Source organism: Papaver somniferum, unplaced genomic scaffold, assembly GCF_003573695.1.
Source record: "Papaver somniferum cultivar HN1 unplaced genomic scaffold, ASM357369v1 unplaced-scaffold_137, whole genome shotgun sequence".
NCBI lineage: Eukaryota > Viridiplantae > Streptophyta > Magnoliopsida > Ranunculales > Papaveraceae > Papaver > Papaver somniferum.
In genome coordinates, this window is record NW_020622934.1 from 12,014,079 (window position 1) to 12,037,321 (window position 23,243).

Genomic DNA, 23,243 nt, shown 5'->3' on the forward strand with positions numbered 1-23,243 from the left:
AGTGGAAGAAATCTGTAAAATGAATTTGGCTGTAGTTTTCACAATTTGAAAGGGAAGCAACATTTGGTAACAACTTATGTTTGGTATGTTCTTTTATGTGGTCCAAAAAGAAATGCGCTTCTTGCCCTTGTTCTTAGTTAAATCCATTTATTCGACGGTCTCAATATCTGGCATTCATATGGGTCATGACAACAAAAGATTGGGACTCCTAACCGAAAAGAAAGATACCTGCTGATAGAAATTAAGATACTTGTGGACTTCGAGTTCAAATCGTGGTTATCAACTTCGAACGGCTGTACCATACAGCTGCGAATGCCTAGCCTATTCATTTTCTTGCAGAAGTGGATACTACAAATTGTGAAGTGAATGCGTGCCTGTTCAGATTCTCAACTCCGGGGACGGTGTATGTTTCACCTTTTTAACTGGGCTTCATTCATGCACCCCTCTCTCTTTTCTTACATTACTCTTTGAGTACAAAGTAAATTTGTTCTTTACCAATTTTACAGTGTTCACCACCGACATTTAATGGTCCAAACTTAGATTGCATTTAGTGCAATACGCGGTTTTGCACCTCATTCTTGTGGTTTGGTGCTAGCTAGCTGTGGAAAAGACTGATCACCAGCTTACTGGTCATTTTCGGATCGTAATCGAATTTTAAAAACCAAATGTGAACTCTAAAACTGGTACTATATAAGTAGATTTCAAAATATTTTAGTTGAGAGTTGGGGGTTTGGAGTAAAGGCATTGAACTAATATCATTCCAACGTCTTAAATTCTGGTGTCAAATTTGTCAAACTTTAGTAGGAATTCTGTTTCTGACGCACATGAAAATGTATAGAGCGCGTAGAAGTGATAACACATACATATACTTGCTTAGTCAGCCACGTTCAAATTAGTACTAGTACTAGAAGGAAAAAGAGGTACAAGAATTTATAGCTACTACTGGCCTGGTCACTATACAGAAAGTCTTGGCAAATCTCATAAACTCTCAACTGCATGTATTAATGACTTGTTCCTACCGTTGTTGTGTATATATAGGGGATGTACTTGGCTTTATCAATTCATCCTTAACACCAGTAGTTAAAGAACTAGACATCTGAGAGCATATTTCATTCATTGCTCATTTTTGCTAGTTTTTGCTTTCAGATTTGTGTTTCTGGTTCTGTGAAAATGGGGAAGTTTAAGAATGCAAGTGTGTTTGGTTTAATGTTGATTGTTGTTGTGGTGTTGTGCGCTGGTAACACACAAGGAAGAAAGCTTGAGAAGGAAACGTATGGAGGTGGAGGAATTGGTGGAGGTGGAGGGCTTGGTGGTGGTTCAGGAGGTGGTCTTGGTGGAGGATTTGGTAAAGGTGGTGGAGTAGGAATTGGATCAGGTGGTGGTGCTGGAGGAGGCTTTGGCGGAGGCGGTGGTGCTGGTGGAGGACTTGGTCATGGTAGAGGAAGTGGCATTGGAGGAGGATTTGGTAAAGGTGGTGGAGTAGGAATTGGTTCAGGTGGTGGTGCTGGAGGAGGCTTTGGCGGAGGTGCCGGTGGAGGTGGAGGACTTGGTGGTGGTTCAGGAGGTGGTATTGGAGGAGGTGCTGGAGGTGGTCTTGGTGGAGGATATGGGGGAGGTGCTGGTGGAGGTGGTGGTTCAGGAGGTGGTCTTGGTGGAGGATATGGGGGTGGTGCTGGAGGTGGTGCCGGAGGTGGTTCAGGAGGAGGTCTTGGTGGAGGATACGGAGGTGGAGCTGGAGGTGGTGCCGGAGGTGGTTCAGGAGGTGGTCTTGGTGGAGGATATGGAGGCGGTGCTGGAGGCGGTGCTGGAGGCGGTGCCGGCGGTGGTTCAGGAGGTGGTCTTGGTGGAGGATACGGAGGTGGTGCTGGAGGCGGTGCCGGCGGTGGTTCAGGAGGTGGTCTCGGTGGAGGATATGGGGGAGGTGCCGGGGGAGGACTTGGAGGAGGCGCTGGTAGCGATGGAGGATTTGGAGGAGGTGCTGGTGGTGGTGGAGGAGTTGGTGGTGGATTTTAGACTTCAAGCGGAGATTCATCTTACAGAGAGCGCATCTTATTAAACTTGCTGCCAATATGAAGAGCACAGGCATACTACTATATTGTACTCTCTAAACTACAGAGAACAGCATGCATTTATCAAAATTATCATGTATGTTGTTTTTCATATCCAAATAAAATTATAGATTTATATAAGTTTTATTAGATAATCTCCCTCGTGTTCGATTCTTCTCTCAATTTCTCTCTAGCATGACTCTCGTGTTTACTAGATAAAACTCAATCCATGCATTTTACAACCTCTGTGAGCAACTCTGGTTCGTGCATGTTACTGTCGAAAGTTCATTTGTTCGCATCAGATTCTGTAGAGGGATGACTTGCATCTGAATTGCCAAAAATAGTGATACTAGCAAAGCATCTCTGTACGTAGTTTGTACAGAGGTGTATCTTCTCTCAAAACACTTGCCTTGGGAGTACAAGTTACGGCAGAAGCCAGATGACCATGCATGAGGGATTCAGGCAACTCTTTGTTGTGTCATGTGCAGAAACTTCATTGGTCTGACATGTTCTATATAACCAAAATGAGAAAGCCTTATATATTTGCGGTGATGCCGTTACCTTTAGAGGAATACGTACAGTTTGATCGTGGAAGTTTTCCAGCCAAACATTAAACATATATGACCGGGTGAATCTGCAATAGCCTGCTCGTGCCACTGTTGAGGTTGTTCTTATTTATCCAACCTTAAATCTATTTGTTTGTGTTTTTTTAAAATGGATTTTGATGAGATTGAGAGAGTTATTCAGTGATTTTTATCAAGCAATGAGATTGAATTACTAACCCCCTTGTTCTAAAGCTTAGCAGGTAATACGTTCTATTCTAACCACACTCGGATGCGGATGCTTTGGCGATTTTCCTTCAGCTTAACGGAACACAAGGTCTTCAGATTCGTAAAAATGGAGAATGGTTTCAGTAAAACCCATTCATAACGCTTTTGTAGTCAACATATGTGACATTATGGTAACTAGATGGTACCTTGACTTTATTTCAGAAAATTTTTCTTTTGTTTGCAACAATTCATTTGACTAGAAATTTGGCTTTTCCATTGGTTTGGCAGATTGTAAGCAATGGTGTCTATGGCAGTACCGAGCGGAGGGACCATGGAGAGCTACGCCCTGCAAATATAGAGACCATCGAGAGACATACTTGAAGCCATTTCTTTGGACGAAAACTTGATGGGAAGTCTTACCTAGATTCTACTGAGAATTGACAATGAACAAGCGGATCAGTCCAGTTGATTGTTGTCAGTGTTCATGGTATTAGTACAACATATATGCATTTGTCTTCTATTACTAAATGAGGGCACAGACAGTGAACGAAAGATGCATTTTATTAACAACATAATTCAGCTACATAGCATATAACTCGACCTCTTTACACAACTCGCACAACATAGACTTCGACAGTAAGAACACACACCACGCGTTATGGCCCCTAAGCATAACTCACACTAGCAGCATAACGAAAAATAGTACCAACAAGACAAACAACATAAGCATTTCATATTTCCGATCATGATGAGCATCTTTAAGCAGCGCCAATCTGGCCTTGTGGAACTTGAGGCGACTCAGATGAACCGGAAATCTCAATGGACTTGACTTCAGGTTTCTTCTGCTCAGCTTTAGGAACACATACGGTAAGAACCCCGTTCTCCATAGTAGCTTTAACTTGATCCATTTTAGTATTCTCAGGCAATCTAAATCTTCTCAAAAACTTGCTACTGCTACGTTCAACTCTATGCCACTTATTGTTTTTCTCTTCACTTTCTCTGCTTCTTTCTCCGCTTATCTGTAGAATTCTTCCTTCTACTTCAACTTTCACTTCTTCTTTTTTAACACCGGGAAGATCAGCTCTGAAGACATGAGCTTCTGGGGTTTCTTTCCAATCGATCCTGGTGTTTGCTAATTGTGATGTCTCTCTTGCAAGTCCAGAGCCACCTTGCTGCCCGGTAAGAGCACCAGTAGAGAAAGGAAATCCTTGGAAAGGATCCCAAATGTCAAGGGAAAATGGATCAAAAACGTTAGTCCTTTGGTTTCCGAAGAAACTTGGGATGATCGACATTCTGGTTTGCTAACAAAGATTGATTGTTGAAAAGGAATCGCTCAAAATGGGATTTGCAGTCGGAAAGTAACTTGCTTTGCTTGTATCTAATCGGTGAGATGAATGTCTTTGGATGAAATATTGAATTTATAGAGGAAGTTTTGCCAAGGATATGAGTTCAATTCTGGGTAGTTCTTGATTTTTCGGGAAGGAACTTTTAGAAATAACTGACGATAAATCCCAATAAAGTTTCTTTATTTTATATCTTTTCTTTTTTTAAACCAGAAAACGATCGTTTGTTCGACTGGTTTCTACAGACTTCTCGATTTCTTGCTTTTGACGTATTATCACCTAGGTTGTAAATCGGGCAGGGCCATGCCGCCCGGCCCTAGTTAGTTGTCAACACTGTAGATCCCAAATCCATGATTAACTGAACGGTAAATAAGTAAATTGAACGGTAAATAAGTAAATGGAAAATTTAGATATTTCTTTTTCTCGAGGGTATTTCTCTTTTTACCCATTGTGATTTGCTCCGTCATTTATGCTATCATCTCAACTTTTTATATATATATATTTATTTAAATAAAATTAATCGGAATCTAATTGATGCATTTTTACGTGCTGATACCAGATTACTAGGGGCTGATACCATCTCGGAATCTTAAGCGATCCCAACCGTTGGATCGACTAAATGGTATCATCCCCAGTAATCCTGGTATCAGCCTTAAAAATCATGATTTGTGGCGGAGGTTTTCAGATTTAGATTTCATTTGAATCCAAATTTGTGCATTCCCTAAAAACTGGGATGCACGTTACGGCTCACCTCATTAATATACATTCTTTGCGACTCGTTTTCAAAAACTACGTTTCTTTTTTATTTTTTTTATTCTGAAATATATTAGAAAGGAATCAAAGACAGTCAGTAGTATTTTAAATCTCCATTAACACCATAGAAGAAAGCCTACTATGTAGTATTTGCTTTTTACATCCTAGACATCGTCAATGGAAATCAATTAACCACTCCACCTTTCAACACGACATCACATGGAGTTTAAAATTTTGATGGTGATGTTAATTGAAATTACTAATTATTGTGTCTGATCTATTTCAATATGTACCAAAAGAATAACAAAGCACAAATCATAAAAGTGTCTGAAATCAGCGAATTTGGAATTTTAGGATTTACTTTTAACAAGTTAAAAACCTCTCAATCCCGGTTGAGATTTCAATTCATGACCGAACATGGACACTCTTAATACCACGTTACTAACAAGAGCTCAATTTTCTTGTCTGCCACCATAGGCTTGGAGTTTTAAAAGCTGCTACTACTAAAAGAGAAAAAAAAATCAATTATCAACAAAGAGAAGTGGTGTATAATTTAAAAGATTATCTTCTTTTATATTCTTTAGAATTATGAGTTTTGCAGATGTTAATGGAGGAACAAGAAACAGAAGCAGATGGAGGTTCAAAATACCGAGCCTTGCTCTTAGTTTTTTATATTTTCGGTGTAATTTTAAATTTTATAAAATAAGACAATAAAAATCAAACATGGTTTTTCAAAACCATTCATAGATAATTTAGATTAATAGGATCAGTCGTATCTTGCACCCTGGTTTTTAAGGGGTGCACAAATTTGAACTAGAGGGAATGGATGATCGTCAACATCAGCAGGGTTTTCCCTTATCACCACCACCATACGAGGGAGCAGCTGATGCAGTGCCAGAAGTAGCAGTACCACATTTGCTGGACAAGCACCATCAGATGGGAAGACATCTAGTGCGGAGCCATGAGTTGGAAGCATAGTTGAAAGGTTACCATCAGGTCTCCTAAATGACTTGGGAATAAGTATTTTATCGGCTATAGGCTCAAGACCGGAAAAACCAACTTCTGGAATAGGATTGACACCACGAGACTAGACGAACTAGAGACGGAGACAACATTAAGACCCATAGAAAGAGGAGCTTTAACATCTTCGTACTTATAAGGTCAAAAGTGCACGTCCCTTTTAAACTTAGATGTGTAAATCATTCCGTGAAGTCCTTTGTTAGAGCATAGCTCGGTTGAACCCACCAAGCGTTGGTATGTCAAATTTGGTTGTCATATTTTAGTACCAAAACTCATCTATATTCGCTTGTTTAAATACTAGAGTCAACTTCATTTAGGTTAGACTAGAAAGTCTAGGAATGTTGATACGTACAAGTATTACTCTGAAGACCTGAATAAGGTGAAGAAGCAACGACTACAACGACAATGCCATACTTCCTCTTGAGGTTAGTATATTGACTTGATCTTGTTTCCATTCCTAACGTATCTTTCAAGTCGGATTATATTGTAAACATAACATGCGAACATGTATATAAATAATACTCTATTGGTTAGACTTGGTGATAACATATGATCAAAGTGTCAAAGAATTTATTGAATTACGAAGTATAAAGCCTATATTTTGAACTTCGTAAAGACGACATCGACATAATTTATTGTATATAATTATTTGATTATGTGTGCATTATATAGGTATGGTTTCACCCTAGGAAACAATGTTTTATAACATTTTTTTAAAGGAAGTACATATATGAACTTGTTTCATAATCGAAAGGAAATCATGACCGGTCAGGTTTTTTATTGAATATCTTTTGAATGACCAATATAAGATGACAAGGTATAACCTATCTTAACTTATGGAGATTGATGGTATAACCGGTCATAGCCTGTATAATATAGCTAGTTGTAATCGGTCATAAGTTACATTGGAAATCAAGGTGTACCGATCACAAGATATATTGGAATGAAAGTTATAACCGTCACAAGTTACTTTGGAATCCAAGGCATAACCGGTCACACAAGATGAATTTGGAAGTTAGTTGTAATCGATCACAAGCTACCTTTGGAAGCAAGGCGTATGATAAACACGTAATCGAGCTAATCAATATCGTAATGCTCAATTATTTTTTTTTAAAAATTGTTTTATTCTGCTGCTAATTATTAGCACAATTTTCATTTTTTTGGGGTATTTTTCACCTTCTTAGAATACCAAAATTTTGATAATTTATTGCGGTATTTTTTACCCATGTTCAGTGCACTGTATTGACTTATAATAGTGAGTTACTCACTATACGTGTCTTTAATGAGTGTGGAAACGTGGAAATAATTTACCATTTTACCGGTTGCAATCTTTTCACTATCTTCCTCTTTTACTTAGTATAAAAGGAAAACTCTGTAAAAATTTCTTTCTCAATCTCAAATTTTAGCCTTTTGTTAGAGAATTCCCCTTTTGTCTCTTTCAGACTTTATGCATTCTAAACTATCTGATTATCATGGTCGTTATCAGCATTAAACAGTCGCGTATCCTCTATCCCTACCTTCAAGGCTTTAGGATTCGCCGTCCATCACCAGACTCTCCTTCTAATAAGGTTTCAGTCTCATCCCAATGTGATCACCCTTCCTCTCGATCAATTAATCCATCAGTATCTCATGCTCATTAATTGTTCTCCCGGTCAGATGACTAGTGGATTTTACGTGTTTATGGACAAATCCATTAAACACAATAGTTTCTGTGAAGAACCTCATTGTATGATTAACGCTCTGGATATTTTTCAAAGATGATGTCATCTCTGTTCCAAGCTCGTCTATGTTGAAGTACGTTCATCGAAAATCTGACCAACTTTCTTTAGGATTGGAGTTTTCTGAACCTGAGCACTTTGGTTCTGATCCTTCTTACCATGATAAGACGATCTTAACTCTAACATTATCTCTGGGAATTGGGAATATGGTAGAGATTTTATAACAACTGACCGAAGTTTGCGTACTTCTTTCTATCCAGATACTTACAATGTCAACTGTAAGTATATATACTTTTTCGATCCAGCAATTCAATTTTATTTTTCATTTTTGACCCCTTTTTCCTTTTCAGGGAGGTATAATATTCCAGATGCCATTTTTTCAATCAATCTTCAACTTTTACAAACCGATGTTAAAGGTCTTCATGGGATGATTCACACTGCTGAGTTTAAAGGGGACGAGCATTTTCGTCCTTATAGGTACGAAGACGTTAGAGATCCTCTTTATCTAGATCTTACTGTAGTCCCGATCTTATCCCAGAAGTTGGTTTTTTCAATTCTTGAGCCTATAGACGATTGGACACTTATTCTCAGGTCATCTAGGAGACCTGGTGGTAATCGTTCAGCTATGCTTTTAACTTCTTGCTCCGCACCAGATGTCATCCCATCTGGTGGTGTTATACTTCTTTCCATCCGGTAATTCAAAAAATAATATTAAACCCCTTTTGCCTTTTTCAGGGAGGTATAATATTTCAGATTACATTTTTCAGTCAATCTTCACATATTACAAAGGACTTTATAAGACCATGTAAACAAGTTCATTCTGAAAATGGAAAATAGGCTTCAAAAAATTCTTTCTCACCTCTCCCTGATTCTCTTCTAAACCTCCATTAACCACAACCAACTTAGAAGATAATCAGGAAACCAGACCATTATATTGCCGGAAACCTGATCAGAGATCAGAGTGACAATCGAGATCATATTCCATAAACAAGGACATTGATCAGACATCGTGAAAGTATAAATTCGACGTATCTTCACTTCGTGCACACTTGATTATCTAGGATCCTACGAGTTGATTATCTTTGAAATTCATACTTTGTTGTGTAAATCGACGGTCTATTATTTGGTGGTTCTCTTCAGGATCCGAATATGATAGATAGAGCTAAGATTTGATTATCTTGATGATCTAGATCTTATTTGGTCTGAACCGATACAAAAGAGTTTATTAATTTAAACGAAAGAGCCTTTATATAACTCAACAAATATCTATGATTTAGTTCTTAAGATTTAAAGCGGTTACAGAATATAGATTAGTCATTTACTGTTTCAATACGACCCAAAGAAGTTGAGTGGTAGAAGTCTTCACAGCAGCTGAAAAAACTTAATACAGTGAACTCTATCTTAAGATTTACGTGTTTTGACTAGATTGGTAGTAGGCACAGGGATACTGAGGGAACTAGGTAACTTAATTAAAGTTAGTGTACTTAGTCTCAACTATACAAAGTTGGTAATGATCTTTGTACAACGGCTTAATTCTGAGTGTATTCAAAATAGGAATAGGTCTTACTTTTTTTTTGCATTTGCAGTTTCCTCGTTATCAAAATCTTTTGTGTGCTTTTACTTTACTTCGCATTATAATTATTACTTTAGTTATAATAAATTAATCATACTTTACGTTAATCAAACACTTGGTTTGATTGCATAGTTGGTTCGGTTATACTATAATACCAAGTAGACATCTTGTGGTTGTTATATTCTTGACAGTCCCTTTCTATAATAGATCATGTAAGGTGTGTCTCATATAGGTTGATATCGAAAATATTGTTGTGTACTTGGTACCCTCGGCATTTCACAATTTTCCACCTACTTCGGTTCCAAAATTATCCAGTTTCAATTCTGAAAAACCTGACTACTAATAAGTTAGCACAAAGGCGGTCCATAATACTAATGAATGCAATAATAAAATAATTTTTTTCTTTCAAAGGAATACAACCTCCACAAAACTTATACGATATGCTTGTTGCAACAAATATTTGTGGAGAGTATCATTGGTTAATTTATAGGCTCTGGTGGTACTTAGTATATTACTTCTAATACTTTAGCTCTTGATAATATTAGATCTTATTCTGGTGGCGTTCACATAAGCACCACAAATGAAAAGGTATGTATATCTCTACATTGGTCATACTTATAAATATTTACATGGTAATAAAGTTACCTAACTGAATCTTCTTCGTGTACCTCATTCTTCTCAGAATTACTTTTTGTTCACCAATTTACAAGGGATAATAATTGTAGCATTATGTTTACCTCTGATGATTTCCTTGTGAAGGATTTAACATCAGGGAATATAATTCTCCAAGGGCCAGCTAAACATGGATTTTACCCAATTCAGTCAACTGCTTCTACAACTTCTCATGTACTGTCTTGCATTAACATCATTGCTACTCAGCTTCCTTTTTTCCAATCCTTACACAAAAAAATTTCATTCCTGGTATTCCATTATCAACAAAATCCCTGTTTTGTAATGAATGTAGTCTTGATAGATCTCATTAACTATCCTTTTCTGTTTTTATTTCTCAGTATAGTGCTCCCTACAATTGTTTCACATGGATCTGTGGGGATCTCGTCATATTACTCATGTTAGTGGTATGACTATTATTGTAACATCATTGATGATTGTACCAAGTATTGCTGGATTTTTCCAATGAGTAAAATTTCTGAATTTAGAACAGTCTTCAATTCTTTCAAATTACAAATTCAAAATTATTGCGTTTGTGATATAAAAGTGTATTAGGTCAGGTAGAGGTGGTGAATATATTCACAATAAAAGTGAATCTTTTCTTATTACCGTAGGTATCTCTCTCATAGTTCAACTGTCCTCGAACTCCTAAATAGAATGAATTTGCTACGTCAAAACACATGCATTTAGTGGATCTTGGTAGAACTATTTTACTTCAGTCAAGTCTATCTGATTCTTTTGGGGTTGAAGTTTTTCAGATATCTAATTTTCTGATCATTAGGTTGTTACTGCTTCTCTTTCATTTCCACTCCTTTTGAACTTCTATTTCACTCAAAACCTGATTACTCTTTTTCTCATAGTTTTTGGGTGTGCTTGTTTCCCTTGGCTCACACCTTACAACTCTGCTAAACTGGAAATGAGAAAAATGTGTATTTTTTATTGGTTAGGGTATAAATGTCTTGACCTTATTTATGAAATAGTTTACATTTCAAGACATGTATCGTTTAATAATAACATGTATCCTGGTCTGTCCTATAAACTATCAGTTTGGAATTCTTCACCCTCTACTCTAGATCTTGATTTTCTTAATCCACCTTTTGTTGACACATATTCATATTTTCCCTCTTATACTAACACAACGCCCACATCCTCCATTATTCACACTTCAGAAATCACTGTATCTGATAGTATTCCCATTACTTCTGCTAAATTTGTTTTAGTTCCATAAATGCCCCTCATGCTAGTATTACGTACTATTACCACTTATACTCATAATATGACCACTAGAGCCGAAAAATTATATATATAATCCTAAAACTCAACTTTTTACCATATATCCTCGTGCTACTGCTTATATTGCTCATGTTAATTATACCCCTCCAACTTGCTTGACACAAGCTAACAAAGATCCAACATAGAGGATACCACTTCATAATGAGTAAGTGATCATATTCAAGCAGGGAGATGGTCCACAGTTTCTCCAAATATGTTTCAACATCCGGGTGGATATAAACGGGTTTTTGAAGTGAAACAAAATATTGACGAAAGTTTATACAAGTCAAAAACTAGACTGGTTGCAAAGGGATTTCATTAAAAAGAAAGAATTGATTATTAATATTTAGCCCAGTTGCAAATCTTACCACCATCAGACTTGTGTTGTCTCTTGTTTTTCAATTTGATTGGAAGGTTAAGCAACTTAGTGTCAGTAATGTTTTCCTTCTTGGTGATTTGAAACAAGACGTGTATATAGTCCAAACTACATGAATTCAATCCATTAGTCATCCAGATTATTTATGCAAACTACATAAATCTGTCTATCCAAGAGCTTGGTATGAGAAACTTGTTGAAGTTGTTATCTCTCTTGGCTTCAAGCTATCTCACGTTGATACTTCTTTGTTTGTTTACAAGGATGGTTCTCACATCACTATTCTCCTTGTTATGTTGACGACACACATGTAACAGGCTCATCTGATTTTTTTTTTTGTAATTCTTTCATTGAGAAAATTCTTATTACCTTGAATTCTTATTCTGATACTGACCGAGGAGGGAATACAGATGATAGGCGCAACACAAGTGGTTTCTGCATCTTTTTTTGGCTCAAATCCAATTACTTGGCGTTTCAAGAAACAAGTTATTTTATCTTGCTCCTCCATTGAAGAAGAGTATCAATCTCTGGCACAGACCGTTGCTGAGGTTACTTGGGTGTGTCAACTCCTCAAAGATCTGTAATTTTTCTTTCCCTAACTCCTACCATTGGTGATAATCTGGTTTCAATTTTTCCGGCTACAAATCCAGTTAATCAAAGTCGGATGAAACATGTAGTTGTTAGTTTTCATTTTATCACGGAGTTGGTAAACTCTAAATCGATCAAGCTCTACTACACTTCTACTAAGTGGGGGATGTCTTTACCAAAAGGTTATGTGTTGTAAGGTTTGATTTCTTAAGAGACAAATTTATTATGCACAAGTCTATCGACATCAATTTGCGGGGACTAATAGCATTGATAACATCAGATGGTTTCCGTTAGTTTATTATAAGATTATTCCGTAAACGCTTGTTAAGTTAATTATAGTTGCATTACCAGTTTATGTATCTATTATAAACACAACTTTAATGATATATAACAGTAGTTCTATATGGATCGCAATATCTATAATACAAAACAATATAGATTTTTGAGCCTTGGACGGTCGGATAACATTTTGAGAGACAAACATGTGATCCGACCACTCCAGTCTCATCCTAGCAAAAGACATCTAGCGGCTGTGGTATTTGTAACCCCCTCTTTCCCTCTTAATTACTTCCTCTTCAATTAAACATTACAACCATTAAATGGTAGCATTACACACAAAAAATATTAAAATACAAATGCTACAATAACTTTTAGGCATGTATTCAAAAAAAAAAAAAAAAGGGTACCAATCTTCAACTGTTACAATAACTTTCATGGCATACTTTGATGAGCTTATCTATCTTACAAAAACAAATGGTTTGGTAACCATCTGACGGCTCGCATTGCTCTCAAAACACATGAAAGGTAAGGTCCATAAGGATATAAATCGCGGCTAGAAATATTTCCTTATGTGATGCCATAATCCAACGACCCTGATTCCAGTTACACAGATTTGTTGGTTTTCTTCGACTTATTCCTCCTTCAGTTTCGTACGTTACCTTTTTTTTTCTTTGAAAGTGATAAGTTTCCATTAATTTATTAAACAAGAACTTCTCTTGGATAAGGGGTCCCTATTGAGTCATTCATTACAATTAAATTGAGGAAATCCGGGCAGGTGTGTTCCCAAATTTTTGTCGGTATACTGTTGGTGCCGCCGTTTCCGTTTTGTAGCTGTTTCTTTGCCGCAAAGTTTGCAAGTCCACCCGCTGCCTGGTTACCTTCCCTGTACGTGTGTGTAATCACATATATTCGTAGTTGTTGCAAAGGGTCTCGTATTTCTTGCAGCATAGTTTGAATGATCCATGGAGCCTCTGAATGTTCCCCCACAATTATATTCAACAAAGCTGCCGAGTCTGTTTCGAAGTGTATGTTGTGTCACTTTTTGGTAACTGCCATCCTGGATGCTAAGAGCAGGGCCGATGTATCCACCACCAGTGACGTTGTTTTTCCAATTGGTGCTGCCATAGCCATGATAACTGAGCCTTGTGTATCTCTATATATCCATCCATCTCCTGCTACCTCTGGTGCACCTTGTATGTCAGTCTTGCTTGCTCTATCCGTACTGATTTTCATCCAGTCTGATGGTGGTGCGTTCCATTTTATCCTATGATCGCAGTGTTTCTTCTTTGTTGTTGCCATGCTACAGGTTGTGAATATGTTGTGTTGTGTAGCCCATTCGTATTCTTGACTCAGCAACACCGAAATATGAAAAGTTTGTTGTGGTGTTTGGATATTGTTGTTGTACACCTTAGCGTTTCTCACCAGCCAAATATTCCATATCAAGAAACAACACAGTGTGAACTCCTTTTTGTGTGCATGCATTTCCAAGAAGTCCTCGAAATTTATCGATGGATGTGGTTTTGGGGTTGATGTTGTTCCTCCTCCTTGCTTCCTGTTCTGCATTGCTGATCTCCTGTGTTGTTGTTGTTGTTGCCTGATAATAGTTGGTAGCGGGTGTGGTGGTAGTACATGGTGGTGTAGGTTGATGTTGAGCAGGTGTGATGTAGGCATGAATAACATTATGAGTTGCGACTAAAACCGAGACATTAAGATGGGATGTCCACATCAAGTAGATGCCACCTTTATGTTCCTCACAAGGTACAATGAAAGATCCAAAAAAAACTAAAGAATTTCCAAAAAAAGACATATGCGAAACAGTCGCAAGAGTTTCAGACAAGAAAAGTAAAGAATGTCTAAATTTACGTGTGTAGTCACGTAATTTAGATACTGTCAAGGCATTGTGAATGCATTGACAGTTCCAGGATATGTAACTCATTGCCCTTGCGGGTGTTAGTTCAAGCCAACACCTCGCGCGAGTTTTTGTTCAGCTTCTGCGATAGTCCTTGCATCTAAGGATAATCTCCAAGCTGGTCTGACTGAAGACGAAGGATTGTTGATTCCTTGTGCACTGTTTTTCCCCGTTGTTGTTTGGTTCTTGTGATTTTTTGTGATCTTTGCATCATTGCCAGTCTGTGGCTGCTGAAAAATGCCTCTAGCACTCCTCGTTTTCCTGCTTCGCAAAGTTGGTATTTCAAACATTGGTGCTCTGGTTCTTGCTGCTTGCTGCATCTCCAATTGTGCTACGGAGGCATATTTGCGGGATTTTGCTGGTGGTGGTTGTGCCCCAAAATCCGGAGTATTAGGAATAAGCAGGTGCGCTGGTAGCCTTGAGGTGTTCTGGTAGTCCTTCTTTTATAGGTTCAAAGTGGGCTCGGAATTTCCTGATATTTCTTTGGTGCAGCAGATGTGGTTACCGTAACCTCAAGCTTGCCATCGATCATATGTACTAGCAGGTTCACTTGCATATCCATGTTTTGTAATTCATTCAAAAGCACTTTAGTATACTCAGGAGTGAAAAAAGTCAGCATTCTATTGATACCGGCTTTTGTTTTGGGTTGCGGTGAAGCTTCGGGAATTGGGTGATGTTGTTGATCCGTAGAACCATATTCAGTTGTTTGGATTTTCTCCAGGTGGGCCTTTTCTTTTCCTTTGTTTCTGGGCATATCCTGAATAGGGTATGTAGTTGGTGCTGCTGATTCTTCTCTTGAGCATTAAGTCCATTTGATGTCTGAGATGGCCTTGATGACGTGGGAGTAAGTGGGTCCTGTTCATCAGATATTTTCCCGACATTCTTTATCTTTGTAGATTCTTTTTCAGATGTTTTTGCATGGGAACGCTGATAGACACATTTTTGTGTCTGATATAATCTCAATTGTATATATTGTTAGTGCTCGATTTTGTATTTATTTTGGCTTTTTATGTCTTTGTAGGTGTTTTTGGAAAAATAATATTTTGCGGCGAAATTGGCTCGAAAAGTGTTTTTTGCGTTCATGGGAGGACATTTGCTATTCGGACCCTCAATTTGGATAAGGGGTAACCTAATTACTAAGGGGCATCTCATTTCCAGGCATCTGCTAATCGCACCCCTAATGAGGTTTTGGCGGGAAAAAAGTGTAGTTAAAGAGCAGTTTTGGCAATCGTGATTTGAAGGAGTTTGAGGTCGATTAAACCTATGATTTTCATTGGATAGACTCCTTATGGGTCTAGGAATCTGATATGGGTGTTTAAATCGATTAGAATAGGCTCAAACGACGGATTTTCTCACAACAAGAAAATATGGAAAGTCACGTGTGTGACTTGTTTTAGGGAATTTTAGAGTGATTAAAACGCTGTAAACCTTCCCAAAGATTTGTATCTATCTAAGGAAGAGTTTAGAATAAAAAGGAAAGCTCAGAAACGCGTAGAAATCCTAAAACAAGAAATTGTCGCAACTTGGCCGTGAAGAGAAGGAAAGAGATTTCGGAAGATTTGGGAGAGATTTAATCGGTATTTTTGATATAAATAGATGTCTTGGGTCATACAGAAGAGGTGTCGAGAGTTTGGGAACCTAAGGAGAGCCAGAGAAAGAAATCAGAGCTTTACCAAACTCTGTTTCTGCTGTTGTTGAAGAAGAAGAACTGAAGAACATTGACCCTCGGTAGACAGTCGCAGAAAAGTGTCGTGTTTAACAGCTGAAGAACATTAAGCTGTTCAGGGCAGTCTTATTTAGGGTCTTAAATCAGCAAAAGCAACAGTTTTTCTGTAACAGTTCCATTGTAACAGCTGTTTTGCAACACCAATACACTGTTGCAAACAGTCTGTGTTATTACTTTTCACTCTTTTAATCATCTTTTGAGCAACAAACACATATTTTGAGATCATGATTAATATGAGGAGCTAAACCCCAACACTGGGATGACGGAGGAAGCCATATTTCATACGTGTGGTAATTATATTTAATTCTTTTTATGACTTTTTGCATTAATTTAATCGTTTTATGATTTTTCTTAATTAGTTGTGAAGTCGTATGATGATGTATGCTTGGTCTAAGTGCTTTTGATGCATCATGCTAGTGATTTACAGTTAATCTTTTTAAAATCTACCCTGGCAAAGAATTAGAGTCAATAAACAAGAGCTATAATTGTCTAAGAATTGATTTTTGAACCACATGGTATGAGGTTTGGTGGAATCCTGAGTCTCAGTAATCTCTCGACATTGTGACAAACCTTGTGTATATATTTTCTTTATTTTTTGTTTTCTATTATTAAGTCTGAAATTGAGTCTACACAAGTCCGAGTTGAACGAACTTTATTTACCACTTAAAACATCAATTTTTGGCGCCGCCGACGCGGATTTGTATTTAGATTTGTTTTAGGTTTATTTTTATTTTATTATTTTTTTTGTTCTTTTTACGCGTTTTGGTATTTTTCGATTCTTTTCAGATTTGGAGCGAAGCTACAAGGAAAGAAAAGTACTATAAAAGGAAAGCATCGCCAAAGAAGGAAAGAAAAGAGGAATCTGAAAGGAGTGAAGAAGAAGATTTTGTATATAGTTATTTGTTTATTTTTAGAAACTGTAAATAGGATTTTATTTTTGTAATTTTTCTTTTCCTTTTTGGACATTTTTATTTTGACTTTATTTTGGACTGGACATTATTATTTTAAACCCTAAGGAAGGGTTAAAATTAAATATAAACTGTTTGCAGGGAAGGACGACAGTTACGATACTGTCTCGGCCCCTCGGGTTCGTACACTGACATAGGAGTCGGTGGCCTGAGTCGACTTCAACGGTTCATCGCCCGTCTGGTACGGGAGGTAAGACTCTATCCACCCACGAATCCCCTGTCAGTGGGTTTTATTTTGTGTGACAACTCACACCCCTGCAGTAGAATGTCGAACTGGTATTACAATAGCCAATACAACGAATATCCGACTGAGTTTCAAAATGGACGTTACTACTTTGACCATAGTGTGAATAGTGGTTGGGAACATCAGCCTTTTGAAGATTATGGTCCATACCATGGTGAGCCCAATTACTATCCACATACGCACCGGTCATATGAGCAAAATTCTTATATTTCTCCTTTAGAAGAGTCTCTCAGGAAATTAGAAGAGTCGACACGTAGGATAGCTGAGATGAATAACTTAGTTTATGACGAAAGAAAACTTTCTTTAGAGGAATCCCTCAAGCTGATAGCTGAGACGAACGAAAGAATTGCTCGAAATAATCTTAATTTTCAATAGTGTCTCCAATAATACCCTTGAAAATGAGGATAGTTATTTGCATAACAGATGACGAGGATAAATTGGTTACACTACTTGTTTAGATGAGGTTCAACCATTTTCATGTTATTATAATGATTATGATGAGGATAGTGTTGATGAAGAATTTGAAATAAATAGGCATAGTGATCAGGAATTTGCTACTCCAACTGAGCTTAATAATAATATTATTTCTAGTTCAAATCCAAATAATTTTAATAATTATTCACCTATTCAAAAGGACGAGGATTTGACTAGAGATACCCCCGTTTTAGACGATGTAGTATTTCCTTTTGATTACGAAGCTAATAATGGTTTAGAGGAACGAGTATATTTTGAGTCTAGCGATTTAGAAACAATAGACTTAGAAAAAAAATGAACTCGTCGAGATGAGTGAGGATGTACCCGACTTAGAAGAATCAATTGACCATTTTCATGAATTAGATGACCTTGAAATTAGGGAAGTTGTGACTAGTCTTTCTAGAGACACTGAAAACTCTAAGTTTGGGGGTGATTATCATTCTCCATGTGATTTAACTCTTAGAAAGGTCCCTCACTTGGGACTTGACATATGTGCCTCAACCATTTTACAAGATTATCTTCATACACGTTTTCCTGAACCTAGTGATGTCCACAAGAAATTTCAGTTATTAGAAACCCATCCTCTGGTTGATGTGGTTTACCCAGGCTATGATACCCAGATTGACTTTGTTTTCCCACCAAATATTTTTCTTCCAAATGTGGGAATGTTTGATTTTCAAATGTGTCGAATATTAAGTTTTGAGACTAAACCTAATTACTTTAGGAGATTAGGGTCGACATACTTGTTTAAGGAAGATCACCACTCTCATTGTGGTCAGCTGTGTAAGTCAAATCTGATTGACTTAGAGGATCCTCAATTATTCAGGTTATTATTATGTGCTTCTAAGTTTTTATTTGAGTTTTTCCAGACTCTAGAACCTGAACATTTGGATCTAACCTATGAGGAAATGCAACCCATGAAAATATTTTATTTGGACCCAGTTATAGATCCTGAACCTGAACCACAACTAGATGTAGTTCTTAAACAGGAAACTAGACAAGGGTGTGCTTTATTTGTTCATTTTCTTGGCATGTTGCAGATTCCTTTTACTTGTGATAGCTCTATTTGGTTTTAATGACCCACAGATATTTCGGGTATTACTTTATGATTTTATAAGGTGACTAATCCTTTCTTAGTCTGGCTGAAGACATTAAACTTAGCACTTCTTGGGAGGTAAACCCATTCTCATGCAACACGGTAATATCTTTCCTTATCTCTTTTGCTTCAAATCGTAACAGTTTCTCCTTGTTCATGCTTTTAATTTGATCTTTAGAACATTGAGGACAATGTTAGATTTAAGTTTGGGGGTATAGGAGAAACTTTTTAGTTGCATAATTAAACTCCAGAGCCTAGAAATTTATGCCTATTAAGGATGGCACTAACCAATCTAAGTGGATGGAACCATTTTGGTTGTAGGAGTTGAGGAACCAATCTGACTAGATGACAACATCTAAAGAGTCTACTCATAAAAGCACAAAGCTCAGGTGTTAGAAATAACATGATAGTTTCACCATATCTCGTTGAGTCCTTTTCACTTCTGTTTTTATTTTGTTTTGTTTTTAAACTATGTTTCTCTAAGTGATTAGGTGGGGCTCACGATTCAAGTTGTTACCAATGCTAGGGTGAATTAGAGTGATTGAGATACAAAAAAAAAAAAAAAGGAGTTGAAAAAAAAAAGAAGAAGAGAAATTGAGACCAGACCATCAGACCAACTGGAATAAATTCAATAAAGTCGACCACTGGAACCCTTGTATTTGCCAGTTGTGTTGACCTAGAGTTAGCATTATCAATCACTGGTTCCCTTGTATATGCTAGTGTGTTGATATTAGTCAGACTAGTATCTCAGTCCATTAGGATAGGTTCATTTTGGCGGATGCCTTCAGACAGATATGAGAAACACCGTTCACCTAGTAAACATCAAAACCATCTATGTTTTTCTATATCCATCTTCTTGATCTATCCATGTGATTAGTTTCGACTCCGGATATTGATGTCCATAGTGCAACTATCTGAGTAGAGCTCTGTCACTTTATATGAATTTTAGTATGCTTGAGTGCAAACTCGTGTACAACAATTGGAATTTCGCATCAGGGTACTTCCTCCTGTAGTCAATAAGTATGCCAACCAAGGAGATTCTTTAGTTCCTTCCAAGGTTCTTTGTAGATAGCTAGGGTCTGGAGTAAAACGGTTTTGTGGGTATACCTCTGGTAAGCCCTCCGGAGACAACACTCCTCCACTAGGGACACCTAGGGGTTTAAAGGCTTATTGCATACGCTAAATGCAATCGACGATGCCTGCGACAGTGAGTTAGGATTTTATTTCTATTTTATTTTTGCTCGAGGACTAGCAAATAATAGGTTTAGGGGTATTTGATAGACACATTTTTGTGTCTGATATAATCTCAATTGTATATATTGTTAGTGCTCGATTTTGTATTTATTTTGGCTTTTTATGTCTTTGTAGGTGTTTTTGGAAAAATAAGATTTTGCGGCGAAATTGGCTCGAAAAGTGTTTTTTGCGTTCATGGGAGGACATTTGCTATTCGGACCCTCACTTTGGATAAGGGGTAACCTAATTACTAAAGGGCATCCCATTTCCATGCATCTGCTAATCACACCCCTACTCTGGATAAGGGGCAACCATCTTCAACATTCAAAAATCAGGTTTTGGCGGGAAAAAAATGTAGTTAAAGAGCAGTTTTGGCAATCGTGATTTGAAGGAGTTTGAGGTCGATTAAACCTCTGATTTTCATAGGAAGGACTCCTTATGAGTCTAGGAATCTGATATGGGTGTTTAAATCGATTAGAATAGGCTCAAACGACGGATTTTTCTCACAACAAGAAAATATGGAAAGTCACGTGTGTGACTTGTTTTAGGGAATTTTAGAGTGATTAAAACGCTGTAAACCTTCCCAAAGATTTGTATCTATCTAAGGAAGAGTTTAGAATAAAAAGGAAAGCTCAGAAACGCGTAGAAATCCTAAAACAAGAAATTGTCGCAACTTGGCCGTGAAGAGAAGGAAAGAGATTTTGGAAGATTTGGGAGAGATTTAATCGGTATTTTTGATATAAATAGATGTCTTGGGTCATATAGAAGAGGTGTCGAGAGTTTGGGAACCTAAGGAGAGCCAGAGAAGAAGAAATCAGAGCTTTACCAAACTCTGTTTCTGCTGCTGCTGCTGTTGAAGAAGAAGAACAGCTGAAGAACATTGACCCTCGCTAGACAGTCGCAGAAAAGTGTCGCTGTTTAACAACTGAAGAACATTAAGCTGTTCAGGGTAGTCTTATTTCAGGGCAGTCTTAAATCAGCGACAAAGCAATAGTTTTTCTGTAACAGTTCCATTGTAACAGCTGTTTTGCAACACCAATACACTGTTGCAAACAGTCTGTGTTATTACTTTTCACTCTTTTAATCATCTTTTGAGAAACAAACAAATATTTTGAGATCATGATTGATATGAGGATCTAAACCCCAACACTGGGATGACGGAGGAAGCCATATTTCATATGTGTGGTAATTATATTTAATTCTTTTTATGACTTTTTGCATTAATTTAATCGTTTTATGATTTTTCTTAATTAGTTGTGAAGTCGTATGATGATGTATGCTTGGTCTAAGTGCTTTTGATGCATCATTCTAGTGATTTACAGTTAATCTTTTTAAAATATACCCTGGCAAAGAATTAGAGTCAATAAACAAGAGCTATAATTGTCTAAGAATTGATTTTTGAACCACATGGTATGAGGTTTGGTGGAATCCCGAGTCTCAGTAATCTCTCGACATTGTGACAAACCTTGTGGATATATTTTCTTTATTTTTATTGTTTTCTATTATTAAGTCTGAAATTGAGTCTACACAAGTCCGAGTTGAACGAACTTTATTTACCACTTAAAAAACTACATCAAACGTTTTTTATTGCATTCTTCCGGCGGCTGAGCTGTCTGGCTTGTTGCAAGTACTTTGTAAGATTTCTTGTGCGGGTTTACCGGGTTCCATGCAAGACCACGCCGAGTCATTTCTTTAGATAGCCGAGGTGGAAACGGTGGTGGGTTAGCCGGTCTTGTGTCCTTCTTTTCTGGTTGCACTGGCGCCTGTTGTGGATCTTGTCTTTGATTATATGAATGTTCATCCGAGTTTATGAAGATTCTCCCATGCCTGTGTGTGTGGCGCGGTACTCATGCAACCAGTTTACTCTTGTCATTCTTAAGGTTGAAGCCTTCATCTTAGCATTGAGTTTTCCATAAAGAAAATCCGAGAACTTCCTGTTGTTCATCAGTTGGTTCATTCCTGTGCAGTTGGTGCAATCTTCGAATACGTGTCCTGGGAATCCACAGATAAAACATAGCACCGGGATATTTTCATATGCAAACTGAACCCATACTCCATTACCCATACTTAGCATCACTGAAAAAGCGGGGGTCTAACAACACCACCCAATATTTCGCTTAGAAATATGTATGGATTAACCCCGAAATACTTTCTAGATAATCAACTAGACAGTCAGACTCAATCTAGGTAAAACTATCTCAAGGAGTTAATATCTCTATCTTATTTTGATTTACTCAAGCTAATAGAAATCAGCGAGTCGTTAATCAAACACAAGGAATAACTTGGATGGTACCAAAGACCAATATCCAAGGATCAATCAATGACAATCAACAACCAAAGGTTGGATTACTCTAATTGAAGATATAACACACAAACTGTATTATTTAAATCATAAAGATAAAACAATATAATGCGGAAATAGAAATAACACAGACACCAGAAATTTTGTTAACGAGGAAACCGCAAATGCAGAAAACCCCGGGACCTAGTCCAGATTGAACACCCACTATATTAATACGCTACAGACACTAGCCTACTCCAAGCTAACTTCGGACTGGACTGTAGTTGAACCCCAATCAGTCTCCCACCGATCCAAGGTACAGTTGTACTCTCTACGCCTCTGATCCCAGTAGGATACCGCGCACTTGATTCCCTTAGCCGATCTCACCCACAACTAAGAGTTTCTACGACCCAAAATCGCAAGCTTTGACAATAAACAAATATGTCTCACACAGACAAGTCTATCAAAGGATCAATATGTCTCCTACAGATAAATCCTAAAGGTTTTGTTCCGTCTCTTGATAATAATCAAGGTGAATAGGAACCAATTGATAATCCGGTCTTATATTCCCGAAGAACAGCCTAGAGTTATCAATCACCTCACAACAATCTTAATCGTATATTTGCGAAACAAGATGTTGCGGAATCACAAACAATGAAACGAAGATGTTTGTGATTACTTTTTATATCTTGCCTATCGGAGGTATCAATCTCAAGCCAATCAATCTTATTGTACTCGTACGATAGAAGATGCAAGATCATATCACTCAACTACGATAAAAGTAGTATCGGTCTGGCTTCACAATCCCAATGAAGTCTTCAAGTCGTTAACCTGGTTTTAGAAGAAGAAAACCAAAGGTTAAAGGATAAATGACTCTAGCACGCAAACTAGTATCACACGTAAGGT

General features: G+C 37.4%; 2 protein-coding genes across 4 annotated transcripts; one reads left to right on the forward strand and one right to left on the reverse strand.

The window, feature by feature from the left end:
* The first annotated feature begins 1,038 nt into the window (after positions 1 to 1,038).
* Positions 1,039 to 2,203, forward strand: LOC113334839 (glycine-rich cell wall structural protein-like). Of its 3 annotated transcripts, none has more exons than XM_026581057.1 (2): positions 1,039 to 1,726; positions 1,799 to 2,203. In XM_026581057.1, exons 1-2 carry the CDS (start codon positions 1,171 to 1,173, stop codon positions 2,011 to 2,013), a joined length of 771 nt encoding a protein of 256 aa, XP_026436842.1. In that variant the 5' UTR covers positions 1,039 to 1,170; the 3' UTR covers positions 2,014 to 2,203. The 3 variants fall into 3 exon arrangements, with proteins under 3 accessions (XP_026436842.1, XP_026436841.1, XP_026436843.1); XM_026581058.1 differs by having other exon boundaries at positions 1,040 to 1,666; XM_026581056.1 differs by having other exon boundaries at positions 1,039 to 2,203.
* Positions 2,204 to 3,358: 1,155 nt separating this feature from the next.
* Positions 3,359 to 4,276, reverse strand: LOC113335001 (18.2 kDa class I heat shock protein-like). Its single transcript, XM_026581224.1, has one exon. It carries the CDS (start codon positions 4,108 to 4,110, stop codon positions 3,577 to 3,579), a length of 534 nt encoding a protein of 177 aa, XP_026437009.1. The 5' UTR covers positions 4,111 to 4,276; the 3' UTR covers positions 3,359 to 3,576.
* Positions 4,277 to 23,243: the final 18,967 nt, after the last annotated feature.